Source organism: Natator depressus, chromosome 11 (assembly GCF_965152275.1).
Source record: "Natator depressus isolate rNatDep1 chromosome 11, rNatDep2.hap1, whole genome shotgun sequence".
Taxonomy (NCBI): Eukaryota; Metazoa; Chordata; order Testudines; family Cheloniidae; genus Natator; species Natator depressus.
The window spans coordinates 31,681,842-31,698,505 of record NC_134244.1 but is presented as its reverse complement, the minus strand read 5'-3'; the positions used below and the strand labels follow the sequence as shown (position 1 = coordinate 31,698,505).

Sequence of the window (16,664 nt, the reverse complement as noted above, 5' to 3'; positions counted from 1 at the left end):
CATGAAACAATCTACACCCTACACAAAAGCCTGACTGGGAGAAGGGGCTGGAGTTTCCTCGACCTGGAGACTATATTTAAGGAAAAGTGTTTCTCGGGGCAGAGGACAAATCCATTGCCACATGCAAGATGACTGGGCTGGAGAGACAGAAGGCAGGCAGGAAGAACTATGCCTAGCCACCAATGCTAACAAGAATGCAGATTCAAAGAAGGGGTAGATCAGTCTTAGGAGCCAGGGTCAGGCGGTGGGTGGAGCTCAGGACTTTTATTACTTTGCAAAGATCTGTAACTCTCTAGTGCTTAAGAGTAAAGTGACTGTAGTTAAGAAATTCCTTTGCTAGGCCTTTGCTACATGAACACCAATGTACATGGCAATGCTTTTTCATTGTTCTTAAGATCCAGTGGTGTGGGTCTGTGGTCACCTATGCAAATTGGTGAGGATTTTTACCAAACCTTTCCCAGGAAGTGGGGTGCAAGGGTTGGGAGGATTTTGGGGGGAAAGACGTTTCCAAACAACTCTTTCCCAGTAACCCGGTTAAACGTTTGGTGGTGGCAGCGGAAGTCCAAGGGCAAAGGGTAAAATAGTTTGTACCTTGGGGAAGTTTTAACCTAAGCTGGTAAAAGTAAGCTTAGGAGGTTTTCAAGCAGGTCCCCACATCTGTACCCTAGAGTTCAGAGTGGGGAAGGAACCTTGACATGTACATTGGTCAAACTGGACAGTCTTTACATAAAAGAATAAATGGACACAAATCAGACGTCAAGAATTATAACATTCAAAAGCCAGTTAGAGAACACTTCAATCTCTCTAGTCACTCGATTACAGACCTAAAAGTGGCAATACTTCAACAAAAAAACTTCAAAAACAGATTCCAACGAGAGACTGCTGAATTGGAATTAATTTTCAAACTGGATACAATTAACTTAGGCTTGAATAGAGACTGGGAGTGGATGGGTCATTACACAAAGTAAAACTATTTCCCCATGTTTATCTCCCCCCCCACTCCCCACTGTTCCTCAGACGTTCTTGTCAACTGCTGGAAATGGCCCACCTTGATTATCACTACAAAAGATTCCTCCCCACCCGGCTCTCCTGCTGGTAATAGCTCACCTTACCTGATCACTCTCGTTACAGTGTGTATGGTAACACCCATTGTTTCATGTTCTCTATGTATATAAATCTCCCCACTGTATTTTCCAGTGAATGCATCCGATGAAGTGAGCTGTAGCTCGCAAAAGCTTATGCTCAAATAAATTTGTTAGTCTCTAAAGGTGCCACAAGTACTCCTTTTCTTTTTGTGAATACAGACTAACACGGCTGCTACTCTGAAACCAGTTTAGAACAGGGGTTCTAAAGTCCCGAACCCATTTTAATGGGGTTGCCAGGGCTGGCTTAGGCTTGCTGGGGCTAAAACCAAAGCCTGAACCCTACTGTCTGGGACCGAAGCCCAAGCCCTAGGCTCAGGTTGTGTAATAATTCTTGTTGTCAGAAGGGGGTCGCGGTGCAATGAAGTTTGAGAACCCTTGGTTTAAAAAGTAGATTAAAAGTGACAATATTAGACTTAACGATTAAAGTAAATTGGGCTCTCCTATTTACACTGTCTCATAACACAAGAACAAGGGTACTTTCAATTTCAATGAATGGCAACATATTTTTTTTAAAAACCTTTTATTGGTTTTAAACGTAATGAATAATTAACCTTTGGAACTCAGTCACAAGCTATCATTGAGGCCAGGAACATAGCAGGATTCAGTCAAAGAAATGTTGGATATTTTAAAAAGCACAGTGATGGAGCGATAAAAACCTTCATCCTTCAGGGCATGAACCAACCTCTGTGAGGATTAAGACAAAATTTCCCATATTGGCATGTTATTCTCTAATTGAGAGAATTGGGGTTTTTAAACATTTTCCTCTGAAGTATCTATTACAGATACTGTCAGAGACCAGATATCTGACTAAATTGACAAAGGATCAGGTTTGACATGGCAATTTCTATGATTTAGGAAAGGCATTTTAAAATAAAGGTTCTCATTGCTTAAAAATTCTTCAGCTCTAATAAAAGGAACCATAAAGAGTCATCTCTCTCAACAAATATCAAAGGAAATTATGTTTCATATGATTATGTGATAAAGGATTCCAGAATGTGATCTTGTGGAATCCAAACTGGTTTGTCTTTCAAGAATTTTTCAGATAAATTGAAAATAAAGGCGATGAAAGTCACTATGATAATGTTGACACTTTGCAGAAATGTGGATTCACATACAGTAGGTTTCTATTCAATGTAACAGAACAAAGGTGGGGGCAGTGTGATTTTTACTCATTTCAAAAGAAATGCATGTAATTGTTTATGTCTTCAAAGAGTTCCAATATGAATCTTGAAGATAAAGGTCTAATATCTGCTATTTTTAAACCTACCCTTTCAATTCATCATCAAATCTTTAAGAGAGAAGGATATTTCAAACGTTTACTGTAATGGCATACATCACAAAATAACAGGATGGTCATAAAATGGTAGTGAAATAAAAGTATTAACTTTTCTCAGCAAAGACTGCTCTACTATTTTGAAGATGGTTCATTTCTTTAAATGCAGCATGACTTAGCCTCTTTCCCAGAACTACATTAAATACATAGCATTAAAGGGGTGCTGATTTATTAGAGGTACGAGCCTGAAAAAGGAATATTAAACCATCAACGTTAGCTCTCTAGTAAGAAATTAAAAATAAAACAAAGCAAAAGAAAATCTCTTGGCATTTTTCAAATACTGTGGGTTATCCCTAGTATCCTATACAAGATCCTCCCCAAGAAAATAATCTCAAAATCAAAGACCCTGACTGTGGCTAAGTGCATAATGCCTACTATATTATCAGTACCATTACATTTTAAAATTAATTTGTTTGTTCAGTACTTCAGTAATCTTGTTTCTCTTACTTCTGGTATCCCAAGCTGTAACTCTGAAGACTCTCTCTGAAAAGGCCATCTTAGGATCCTATGAATATTCTGGATATATATATATCTATATCTATAGATATATATAGGTTTGGACCTATGTCTTGTAAGGCTACAGGTTATTCGGAAATACAGTAGATGATATTTGATCTTTGGTTTTTTTTTTTTTTTTAAAAAAGGTAGCCTGATAAAATCTTTAAGGTATTTTGACATGCTATTTTATCACTTTATTTTGTCTCATACTGTAGTTTGTTAAAAATGTATAAACTTCAAATAAAAACACAAAACAGAAAGCCACTATTCAAAGAATAATTTCCATCTGGATACTGGTATTAGTACAGAAGCTGCATACAATATGAAACAAGGACCCCTCCTTCCTATTTTACTGCAGTAGCTAGATTCTTGGTTTGGAAGGACCTCACCATCTTGGTGCCATGTCTGAAGCAACACTTTTTTTCTGTGCTATTATCCGACTGTCTACTTTATTGAAGATTGGTTTTGTGAAAGGCATTTCCATGAGGATTGCTAAGAAAGCCAATGAAAATACAGGATTAACTACTGTGGGGAAAATTCATGTTAATTTTGCCAAATGCAGCAGTGTATATCTCCCCTCCTCACACCTAGCATGAGGTCATAATGTTATTATTAAATATTTATATTGCAATAGCACCTCAAGGATTGGGGCCTTGTTTGAGTGCTGGACAAACAAAGTTGCTGTTCACTGCCATGAAGAGCTTATGATTCTAAGATAAGGGGCATAAAGATGGGAAAGCGAAGGATACAGTTCTATATATACACACACACACACACACACACTAATGATAGACAGAGAAAATATGCCCATTTGCTCTTCAATTGAGCTATCATTAATTTATTGATTTCTTATAAGTATCACATCAGAGGTGGATCTTGAGATGAGAGCTGGAAGGGAAGATAATTTAGTGATCTTAGAGATAAGTAGAGGGAGGTCTTCCCATCCCTAAAAAGAACTGCAGAAGACAGCACGAAGAGGAACGTGTGTGCAAATGCACGTGTAGCTGACAGAAGGGCAGACAAGGCTGGAATCATTGGTGGAAAAGACAAGGAAGTGGGGAAATATGATATAAAAAGCAATGCAAGACAAGTGGTAGAGCACAATCTGAAGGGTCTTGAAGGAACTAGAACTTAATGTGGTGAATCAGGATAGGCCAGTGGAGGAATTCAATGGAACAGGTGATGTCAGAGCAATGGATGAAGAGGATGGTCTCAGTAGCTGTGTTCTGAATAATTTGGAGGGGCCAATATGAGTCTCAAGGAGGTTGGAGAGGAAGCAGGTACAGTAATCATGACAAGAGATAAGGGCTCGGATGAGAGTTTTGGCTGGCAGCACAGAAAGAAAGGGATCTTAGAAATACTATAGAGGAAAAAAGGCAAGTTCTGGACATAGCCTAGATGTGCAGGACAAATTGAAGGTGACCCCTAGTTTACGGTTTTAGGATACAGGGACAAAGTTGATGTGTGTTCAACTGCAACAGAAAATGGAGGGATGAGTGGGGTTCTGGAGGAAAGATTAAGTGTCATGTTAACGTTGATGGCAAATAGAGGTGCATTAGGATGGAGAGAAACAGAAATGTCAGTAATCAGTGTAGAAATGATAGGTGAATCATAACTGTGTGAGATCACCGAGACAGGGGAACCAGAGATAGAGCCCTGAGAAGCAGAAGTCAGGAAAGAGTTTTAAGAATGAAGTATCTAGTAAGAGTCTACGATTGTGGACGGGGACTCTAAGTCTGGATAAATGCTGTTTAGCAAGGAATATAGCAGAACTACAGGAGAGAACAAGTTCGTAGTTGAGAAAGTCCACATGGTCAAAAGATTTTCTTTCAGAGGCATTCACTGGCACAGGAGCATTGATAAGAAGTAAATCTTTAAAGTGAGCCAAAGTTTGGGCCTGGAGACTGAGGTGGCAGAGACGAGGAGGGAGTGCTAGAATATTTTAATTTCCTTTAAAAAAAAATCAAAATTCTATGTGCCAGCTAAAGGTAATGAAACTTCTCCCAAACCCTGGTAAAGGACTAATCAGGTATGTTAAACTGGTGGTACTCAGGATGAAAAACAGATTTGTTATGAAAGCAACTGCTATTACAATGTGCTTCAAATGACAACTCTAAAACACAGGCACAGTTTATTTGTGCCTAAACCTATGAAGCAAAAAAGAAACACATTGAGTTTTACTGGCACGTAGATCTAAATAAAATATAAAATGCCTCAATAATTGTGCAAGCAAACATAAAAGAAAATTCACATTACAAACTGTACTCCCTAATTTGCCTCTATGAGCAGGAAGTGTTTAATATCTTTCAAATTATAGATTAAAAACAATTAAAATTTCCCACTAACTGCTAACAAATTCACAGGATTGGTAGCCAATCAACACAATTACTTGATAGAAGAATATTTTTAGGTCAGAAACAACTGGGTTATTATGACATTGCAATCAATTCACTATAGCAACTATTATGACCATGTTGTAAGTAGAATTGACATGAAGTACTATTACATCTAATCATTTCAACATGAATGTTGCACAGAATATAGGATAATACATGGATGTTGAAATGTCTCCCTCCTACAGCTCTTTCAACATTGTCTGGATGACTGATTATGAGAGATCAATATTATTAACAGCCTTGAGTAATAAGTTTGCATGGATAGAACGCTACATTTAAATTATTGTACATTAGCCTCTAACTTACCCACTTTAATCTTTAATTTTAATTTCTTTTTGTCACAGAACAATACAAGGGGTGCCATCTATATAATATCAATGGACTGTACTAAATCAATTTCAATTGACAACAATAATCTTCACTATCTAAGGAGACACAGAGGAAGAATGAAGAGGGAATCAAAATAGCTTGTGCAGTGATACACAGGCATTACTATGATGGGGTTCAGAATCAACACTTAGCATCAGTCCCACATTCCTCACCTAGAAAACACTGACAGTTGTGATAAAAACTGGAAGATCCATAAGGCTTTGAAAGGAGTTCTGGGTGTTGATAGGAATGCACAATAAAATGGTTTGTTCCCTCTCTAGCTTTTTGTGTTACCATAAATCATGAGAACCAAAGTCCTCAATAGCTTTTTATACATGATTGCTGATCTAATATTCTATTTATGAGTATCTGCAAAACAACATACTTCATGTTATATCTCTGTTATAAATTCTGTTCAGTTGTACTGGTGCATAAAGAGTTTTTATTTAAGTTCACATCTTATCATGTGCTGATGTCTTTCTCTGTTGTAAATTACTAACTTCAGAGGAAAAAAGAAAAAATGATTTAAGGTGGCGTTCTCATTTATCTTTAACTTCAGTAGTTTTTTTCAAGTCTCTGTTTGTAAAGCATCCTGTGCTGACAAGTCTTCAAAATAAAGCTTAATAGTAAAAATATAAGAAAGCAAAATCTACCATAGTACTATTATTGCTTCAATTTAAAAGTAAACAATGTTAAATAAGATTTTTACATCAATTTACATTATAAGTAAATGATACAATTTGTTGTAATATATATTTTTTCCATTATTACTCAGGCTCAGCAATTGCTCTAGATCAGTGGTCCCCAAACTTTTTCAGTCACGCCCCTCTTGAGCGCTGTGGCCAGGAGCCAGGGCTGCGGCTGGGAGCGGGGCCATTGCTGGGTCCAGGAGCCAGGAACGGGGCTGGGGCCACTGCAAGGAGTGCAGTCGTGGTTGGGGCTGTGGCCAGTAGCATAGCTAAGGGGGGAGCGGGACAGTGGCCGCTCCCCCACTGAGCACAAGTGGCACCTTGTCAATGTCTTGGCACCTTTTAAATTTTCCCCTGTTGAGGGAACAGGGGGAGCAATGAAAAAAAAAAAAAAAAAAAAGGCGCCAGCGGCGGGACCTTCACTCGCTCCGGGTCTTCAGCGGCACCTTGGCGGCGGGAGCTACCAGTGCCACCGAAGACACCCGGAGTGAGCGAGCGCCCACCGCCGGAGCGCCGGGTGAGTAAAAGAGCTGCAGCGGGTGGCGTCTTTTTTTTGGATGGCTCCCCCTGTTCCCTCCACCTGGCTACGCGGCTGGCTGTGGCCAGGAGCAGAACTGCAGCTGGGAGCAGGGCTGGGAACTGGTGGTCGATGCTGGAGCTGTGCCTGCGGTGAAGGTGGGGCCAGGGCAAGAGCAGAACTGGGGACAGAGTGGGGTTGGGTGGAGCTCCCTCCAGCCCCCCATGGGGGCTGGGGCTGGCCTGAGCCCTGCCGCCCCTCCCCCAGAATATTCCTCCCCCCCCCCCAGGGGGCGTACCCCACAGTTTGGGGACCACTGCTCTCCATGATCTCTATTTAACAAACACTATCAGCCGCACAATATAGAAGGATGCGGGCAGCATCCTCCTGAGTCCTCAGCTTCAGTGAGATTTTAAACTGGGCATAATATTAGGGGAATCCCATGCAGCAGAAGCACTGTATTCCTAGGATCCTGCACAAGGCATAGAAGTAAAGATCACTTAGAGTCTCTCTGATGCTCCAGCTATTACAGCTGTGGATAAACCATTTTGATAAGTGCAACCCTCACTCCGGGGACACGGAGGAAGAGAAAAAGTCAGAAAAAGGGAAAGAAATATACGAATGGAAGGAGATTTGAGGGATGAGAAAAATAGAAAAAGACAGAAGAAAAACTAGGGCAGAACTGCTTAAAGAGAAGTCATGGAGACAAACAAGAAGAAATTTGCTACATGAGAAAACTGAGGAGGCAAAGAGATGACTAAGATGTGCGTGTGTGTGTGGAACACAGAGGAGGAGATGAGGACAGGACAAAGAATGAAACCTATTAAGTGACATCTCCTTTTTCAGCTATGAAGAGACACTGGAACATTAGATAAACAAAATGGGATAAAATATTAACAACAGAAAATATGAAAGGGAATAAGAGAAGAAAAAGTTAAATTTCTGATTACTTTAAAATCTTTCATATATTCCACAGGACAAAACTTAAACCTTCCTCCAATTAAAACTTCTGGTAAATTCAGCTTTTCACTTATCTCATCTCCTTCATCCTCACCTTAAATTGGGGGAGATATATATGAATGTTCATATAAAACTATATCCAACTTCTTGCCAGACCACAGAAGTCACTAAAAGTTGGATTCTGATGTACTGAGTGGAACAAGTTAGAAACATATTTGCTATCCCTGAAAAAGTGTTCTAAGAATGCCCATAAGCACTTCCGTGTTCCATAAAAATAATTGAAAAAACAAAACATAGGCTGTAGCGAGTATCAGCTTTGATTTTTGGTTTGTTTTTAATATAATATGCCTTCCACAAGTCACCTAGGCAGACAAACTGATTACCAGGACTACAGTTTAAACTAATTACAGTGGTGTAAATACTAAAATCTTAAATCTAATCTAGAAAAGGAAAAAAAGAGGGAAAGGACCACAATCTTAATTCAGAGCTGAGAGGGACATATCTTGTGAGAAGTATTGTGAGAAAAAGTCAAGCCCATTTTCCTCATTTTATGCCCTGCTTATTAGCACCCAACTTGAGAAAGGGCATAAAAAAAAAAAAGGGAAGTCCGAGGGTCTTATAATTAAGTATAAACCAAAGGAAGGGAAAAGGTTACTTTGTTCACTTCATAAGAAATTACATTCTGTGATGTCTCAATGCCTGGTTTAACTTTCTTTAGTAAACCCAGGAGGCAAAGGTCTTGCAATAATTTCACACAATATTTTTTCCTATCTTCAGCATAGGAAAAAAACAGAACAAACAACATATGTTCTTTAGGTATATTTTCTGAAATGATCTTGTGGCAGGTAACTGTTTTTGAAATCATTGTCTAACTTTGTCCCATTGGTAAATTGCTTCCTGAAAACCTATCACAGTAAGGAAAAACAAACCAAAGTCAATTTACCTTTAAATTACGTAATAAAATCTTGATTTCACACTTCAGGCATTACAACTGTCACCATGGTGATTTTAATGTCACACACACAAGACTGAGTTTATTGCAAGGAAGATTAGAAAAACATGGAAGCATATTCAATTATTACTATTTTATAGACAAAAACTGGTTGGTTACCTACCTACCGTAACTGTTGTTCTTCGAGATGTGTTGCTCATGTCCATTTGAAGTAGGTGTGTGCGCACCATGTGCACTGTCGTCAGAAGGTTTTTCCCCTACTGGTGCCCATCAGGTCGGCTGTGGAGCCCCCTGGAGTGGTGCCTTCATGGCTGTGTATAAAGGTCCCTGCCGACCTACCGCCTCTTCAGTTCCTTCTTGCTGGATACTCTGACAGAGGGGAGACAGGTGGGTCTTGGAACGGAAATGAGCAACACATCTCGAAGAACAACAGTTATGGAAGGTAGGTAACCATTTTTTCTTCAAGTGATGACTCATGTCAATTCCAAGTAGGTGACTCCCAAGCAGTCCCCAGAGGAGGGGTCGAAGTTCACCAAGTTCCAGATTGCAGCACTGCTCTACCAAATGAGGCATCGCCTCTAGCCTGCTGTGTGATGGCGTACCACGATGTAAAGGTGTGAACAGATGATCACGTCGACATCCTGCACTAGGTATCCTGAACAGGGACCTGCACTAGGACTGCTACAGATGAAGCTTGCGCTCTTGTGGAGTGCACCGTCAATGCTGGGGCTGGTATCTTTGCTAGGTCATAGCACGTCCTGATACAGGGTGTGATCTAAGAAGAGATTCGTGGATATGAGATTGGCAGGCCCTTCATTCTTTCAGCAATGGTGATGAAGAGTTGTGTCAACTTCCTAAACAGCTTTGTCCGCTCAATGTAAAAAGCCAGCGCCTGTCTAACATCTAGGGAATGGAGCACGTGTTCCCTGTCATTAGTATGAGGCTTTGGGAACAACACTGGTAGGAAGATGTGCTGATTTACATGAAATTGTGAGACTACTTTTAGGGAGAAAGGCTAGGTGTGGCTGCAACTGCACCATATCCTTATAAAAACACTGTATAAGGGGGCTCAGACATTAAAGCTTTGAGCTCAGACACTTCTGGCTGAAGTTATAGCCACGAGAAATGCCACTTTCCAAGAGAGGTAAAGCAGAGACCAAGTTGCTAGAGGGTTCAAAAGGAGGGCCCCCCCATCAGCCTTGAGAGGACCAGGTTAAGATCCCATGGAGGGACCGGTAGCCGCACCTAGGGGTACAGCCTGTCTAGCCCTTTAAGGAAGTGTCCAACCATGGGGTTAGTAAATAGTGACTGCCCCGCTGCACCCGGATGGAAAGAGAAATAGCAGCCAGGTGCATCTTGATTGACGAGACTGCTAGGCTTGCCTCCTGGGTTTACTAAAGAAAGTTAAACCAGGGAGCAGTACCATGGCAAAGGTAATCGGCACTGCATCATAATAGGCTTGCCCCTATGCCGAACTGGTGCCAGCGCACAGGCCAGTGGAACGGGGGTCTGTGCTGTCATGGCAATCAGTTCCTGGCTGCCTCGAACATGTCCACTGTTGAGGGAGCATCCAAGTCCTCCTCCAAATCTTCCTGCACCAGGGAGTCCACTGGGGCCGGACTCAACAGACCTGCCCGAAAGGCCAGAGTCGATGGCACCTGTCCAGGCGTCCCAACGCAGGACGCACCCCACTGGTGCCCGTATGCTCTGCTGCTCTAGTAGGGGAGCGCACCCTGTCAGCCCTCTTTTTCTTGTGTGGCACTGATCACTAGGGAATCGCTTGCTAACGGAAGAGAGAACTGCTCCAACGACCATCACAGGTGGTAAGAAGGAACTGAAGAGGCGGCGGGTCAGCAAGGACCTATATAGATGGCCATGAAAGCACCACTCCAGGGGGCTCCACAGCCGACCTGCCAGGTACTGCTAGGGGAAAATCCTTCCGATGATTGTGCATGCAGTGCGCGCACACCTACATGGAATTGACATAAGCAATCACTCAAAGAAGAATTAGGCATATTTAATCAAAGTCTAGGCACTTTTACTGTAAATATGTTGAAATAATTTTATGGTTCAAGATGGGCACTGTAAGTTACTTTTAGCCAAATGAATTACTATCTCACCAATTACGTATCATCAAATGTGAAATACAACCACACCATATTTCAAGATGTTGGGAGGAAAGGTAGGCTGAGTTCAAAGGATCTACGGTGGCCATAATGACAAATCAGCCTGAGGAAAATGAGGCAGTTATGCATCGTATTTTTTTTTTATAAATATCATATGCCCTTCAGCGTACCTGTGCGCTATTATCGTGCCTGAATGCAGTATTAAAAGGAGCCTGTAAGGGAGAAACCAACTGGAAATGAAACAATAACAAAGATAAGGGGCTATGATAAGGTGTACCAAGAGTCCTTTGGGAAACAATGAGGAAACCAATAATTGGGGGGGGAATACCCTGTGCCTAGCTCCAGGTAGTTTGGTGTGTTGTATTTTTCCCACACCAAAACCCCAGGAACAAACGGTATACTAAAACTGGTCTTAAGAAGAAGGAGAAACAGAGACAAGCAGGACAAACTGTTTATTCCAACCCAGAGATGGAGGTAACTGCACTCGATGGAACATACTAAAGTTTACAAGGAAAGTTTAAGGGTTAGGTGACAGGCATAGGTGTTCAGATCCTTTATTGGTTTTACCTCTTTGTGTGCTACATACCTTTGGGTAAAGGAATAAATAATGCCCTGTTTTGAAGAGCTGTTTGTCTCACTACACATTTATACTGTCACAGGCTCCTGAGGGGAAACTCATATAGGTGCCAAACTCAACTGGGCCTGTTGTGTTAACATGGCTGAAAAACAGAGGGACTGCAACCTAGAGATTCAGTTTGAGTGATTGGACCTGGAGTTCCACCCAGACTGATGTGCAGGAAGCCAGGCCAGTTACCCAACAGGGTGCACTTGAGAGAGACTAAAAGAACTCTGAAGGGCAGTTTATCCCCTAACCACGATGTAGCCTGAATAAATAATCAAATTTCTAAATCTAAATTTCTGAATCCTAAAACTGGATTCTTTCTACAGCAGAAACTGGAAAAGGGTGGGTCTACTTTCACATTCTATAGGAAGTAAAGGAATCCCTGATCTACAGAAGTGGTTCTTAAAAAAAAAAATGCAGCAAGGCAGTTATTAAACTGGCACCAATGTCTAACTGAAACTATAATTGGAATTTTATTTCACCAACAACTGTGCTTAAGATATAAACCTGTAATTAGAGGTAGCATGAACTAGTGCAAAGGGCACTGGACTGTGAGTCAGGAGATTTGGGTTCTGACCCTGGCTTTGACACTGTCCTCAGGCAAATAAATCTCTTGTGCACATTTCTTTTCCCATTCTGTCTTGTCTGTTTAGATTGTGAACTCTTCAGGGTAGGGACTGCCTCTTCAGTGATAAATTATTGAGTTTGATGGAGGAATTACTTATTGAAATTTTATTGGCTGTGTCATAAATATAAAGAGAAGGGTAGCATAAAATCTCTCCTTGGCAGCTGTACTAAATTGCTTTACCTGTAAGGGGTTAAGAAGCTCAGATAACCTAGCTGGCACCTGACCAGAAGGACCAATGAGGAAAGAAGATACTTTCAAACTTGGGAGGAGGGAAGGGAGAAAATTTGTTCGTGGTGGCTCTCTTTGTCGTTCCCTCTCCAGACAGAGCGGGAGATCAAGCAGATACAACATCTCCTGCAAATATACCTGGAATAATAGATCTAAAACCACAGAAATTGTAAGCAGGCAAGAAAATGCGTTAAGTTACCTTTTGTTTTGGCTTGTGAATTTTCCTATGCTACAGAGGTAGCTTTATTCCTATTTTTGTAACTGTGAAGATGAGCCAGAGGGGAATCCTCTGTTTTAAATCTTTTTATTTACCCTGTAAAGTTACCTTCCATCCTGATTTTGCAGGTGTGATTCTTTTACTTTTTTCTTTATAAAGTTCTTCTTTTAAGAGCCTGATTGATTTTCAGTGTCCTAAAGACAAAGGGTCTGTTCTGTGCTCACATTGCGAACCAACTGGTTGGTATATTATTCTCAAGCCTCCCCAGGAAAGGGGGTGAAGGGGCTTGGGGGGATATTTTGGGGGTATACGGATTCCAAGTGACCCTTCCCTGAAATTTTGTGTAAAAATACTTGGTGGTGGCAGCAATACTGTCCAAGGACAAGGAAAGGAATTTGTGCCTTAGGGAAGTTTTAACCTAAGCTGGTAAAATAGGGGGTCTTTCATGCGGGTCCTCACAGCTGTACCCCAGAGTTCAGAATGGGGGGGAACCCTAAAAGGCTGTTTTATGCAGGAAGTAAGATTCGATCATTATAATCTATAATCTTCTGATTTTAAAATCTATGTAGATTTCCACCCACTTTCACTGTCTAAGATTGATAAGAAGCAGAATACAACACACCACAGGACTAACTTTCCTTGTTTTAGGAAGGCAAGCTCCCATATGCACTGAAGAAAGTGAATAGAAAAAAAAGATTATTTTGACAAGTTTGCCTTTGCCTAAACAGGGAGGAGCTGCAAAAAGAAAAACAAACACTCTTCAAACTTAGACATCATGGTATAATTGTCACAGACATTATCAGCTATGAAGAGTAAATCTCTACAGTACATAATGGAATAATTGCAGACGAGACCCAATATACAAAAAAAGCTTCTCTTATAGTTTCACTTTTCTCTCAAGAAAATTCAAAGGCACAAGAAACTACCATACAGACAAAATTATAAATATTCTAATTGGAATACACTTTACAAAAACAAAAGGTAACACACAAGTGTAAACAAAAGTATATAATAAAAACACTACTTTTCACAAGATACTTTCAACAGATACATAGTATTTGTGCTATCAAGGTTAATATTCAGTTTGCTTTAGAACAGGTAGTAAATTATGAGAGAATGCTAGGAAAATAAATTGCTTTTTTAAAACATGAGATGAAAAGTTTACATAGAAAAAGATTGTACCTGCTGATCTCCAAGGAAATGACTTCTCAGTAGAGCTACAGAAAAAGGAAAAAGAAAGTTATATTTATTTCCTTTATCACTAAAGTTAAAAAGGGAGCTATTTTGGATTTATAAACTAAATATTTTTTCTTAATATGAAACTATCCAAAAACCAGCAAAGACTAAAAAAAAAAACCTCAGATGCTTCTCAAGTAAATGTTACTAATGTAGTGCTTTCTATTCTGCACAATTTAACATTCAGAATCATTTTTAGCTATACTCTGTTGTATTAATCAAAGGAAATTCCTCTAGGTATTTCACAACACGAAGTGGTATTAAACCTATCTGCAACAGGATTCATAAGTGCATGACTTGTGATATACACTGCATACCATAGGTGTGACATCTTCAATATAATGCTGTAAAACATTTTGCAAGATTCTGTATGAAGGACACTATATTGAAATAAATTACAACTAACAAAGGCTGATGACAATTTTAGTGGATGTATTCTATGTAACATTTTCCAAAGCAGTTTTTTTGATGTCTGGCACATGATCATGAAAAGTAAAACACTAGTTATATAACTGAATATGCATATTTTTGAAGGTTAAGACAGACAAAACAATTTTAGATGCTAAAGGATCTACACGACCTGTGCAATAAAGTCTCACCAGATAAGTATGTTATCAGTATTGTACATTCCTTCACATTGTGAATTTATTTATGATCATTTAAACTCTTCTCCCTCCCACATTAACATTTTCAGATGTTAATATATATTTGAATACTACCGCATTTGCAGGTGGATGAGAAATTCAGACTGGCATATATGTGTATTTCATTAGAAGAATTTATGCAAAATGAAAGTATTTCCACACACTAGGTACAACTGACAATCTTTTAAAAACAGTCAATGAAAATGATAGATTTAGTAGAGTATTGCAAAATATTCCAAAATATCCTTATGCTTGAAGACAAAAAGGACTCTCCCTAACATCAGTTTTCCATAATATTCTAGAAAACCAGGAAAATGGAAAGCTGCTCAGAATATTTCTGTTACATCATGTTACTTTCTAAATTGGCCCTCTTTTTTCCTTTACATCTCATCATCTCTGTCACATTACATAACAAAAATCTCAGCAACTCAGTTTGAATTGAGAAAGCTAGCTGGTTATCATATTTCAAAGTAAGCGTGTATACAGGACCTTTCTGGGTTCTTTTGTGAAGAAATACTGCCATTCATGCTCAACTGTGCCAACTTGTGTTTTGTGACACAAATGGGAACTATAATTAGAACCAAGTTTAACCAAAACCAGGATTCAAATCTGGAACTCAAGAAGATGAAAAGCTACTCTATCTATAGCTAGTATCTGCTTTTTTTTACTACTAGTCCCTCAATCCACAGCAAGTAATTTCTTGTACTTCTTGGAGGTATAGAAGCCAATGTTGTGTTAACCCTTACTTTTATTATTTTACAAAATGCCAAAAAAATTTATTAGACTGAAATTTAGCATGTAAGGTTACAGCTAAGGAGTGATCTGGGAAGGAAGATTGCCAGGTATTCTTTTCAGTCATTTGATGGTACAATAATAGAAGTTTAGGTTAAAATGTTTACTCAAGCTGCTCACTTGCCTTACATCTTTATTTACACTGTACCATATTTTCTATAAAGGCTGTGAAGAAAGAAGTGGTCTAACATAGCCTGTTGAAGGTCTGGGTATCTGAGATCTTGTAGACATTTCATGTTGCCTGAAAGGCAGCATTATGCCAGAATTAAATTGGGATAAAAAGGTTGGGTATACCTGAATTTAGATATGACAATCAGTCACCATACACCACCACTGCTACATGAGCTTAACTGTCAGAAAGGGTGAATGTACTGCTCTTTTCACAAACACTCCTTCCCCTGCTTGCAATTCCCATCTCTACCCCAATTCCAACTCATTTGTTTAAAGCCCCCTTACTCTAACAACATGTAAAGTACACTGCTATCTCGCTTCAAAAATAATTACCCTGAATAGTTTTTCCACAGCCAAGGAACTGAGTCCTTTAACTTTAAATAAAAATTAAGGGTATTTCAATTCTGAATATGACCTATGGGTTTATGCACAAGTTCAGAGTGTTTCTTCATGTAGACTTTGTGCCTAGACACAAAAATGTACAAGTCAGCAAAGTAAACTGTCGTCAATCCTGCTGGCTTTTAGCCTGCAAACTAAACTTTACAGCTGTATTTGAGTGCAAACATTAAAAATGATTTTCATAAGAACAAACATGAAAATCCACATTAAAATTGTGATTGAGTTTAGTCTAATACAAATCTGTTCACCCTGCACATGTGTATTATCCAGGACTGAATGCTGAAATCTAATCTTTCTTCATGCATTTGCTCTTTACTGTACACACTCACGTGGATTTATTGAGTTCTGTATCATTCATTGTCCTCAGCCTACACTCCAACACTTGCCTTCATCAAAACTCTAAGAAATATAAAGAAGTTATTCAGAATGACAGACATTGTAGCTATCAGTGTCATAATCCTAATATCTCCCTAAACATCAGAATACATCCCACCTATCAGGATCTCTAATTTTCCTACTGGAGATTAAGGCAGCTTCAGCCCTATTTATTGGGATTGCACTGATCATATTGTGGTGATGGGTGAGGGTGAAAAAAGCTTAATACAGAAAGCTGGACCCTTGTATATACAAGTTCATGAACGTGATTCCCCCCGCTCCCCTCAATGAGTACCTGGATAGCTGGGTTCTCTGCATTTGCAGGATTTGTGAGAATTTAAGGGCTTGTCTGCACATAAAACACTGC

At 39.7% G+C, this 16,664-nt stretch overlaps 1 protein-coding gene across 7 annotated transcripts in view; it reads right to left on the bottom strand.

Annotated features, from left to right (window-relative positions):
* Window positions 1-16,664, bottom strand: part of PKP4 (plakophilin 4) — a 242,935-nt gene that overhangs the window by 92,024 nt on the left and 134,247 nt on the right. For 4 of the 7 annotated variants that reach the window (XM_074967386.1, XM_074967387.1, XM_074967390.1 and 1 more), the window contains one exon: window positions 13,863-13,897. The exons of 2 other annotated variants lie outside the window; for them this stretch is intronic. In XM_074967386.1, coding sequence (XP_074823487.1) covers window positions 13,863-13,897 — 35 coding nt within the window. Of the gene's footprint in view, window positions 1-13,862; window positions 13,898-16,251; window positions 16,322-16,664 lie in introns of all 7 variants that reach the window. One more of the 7 variants, XM_074967391.1, reaches the window with a different exon arrangement.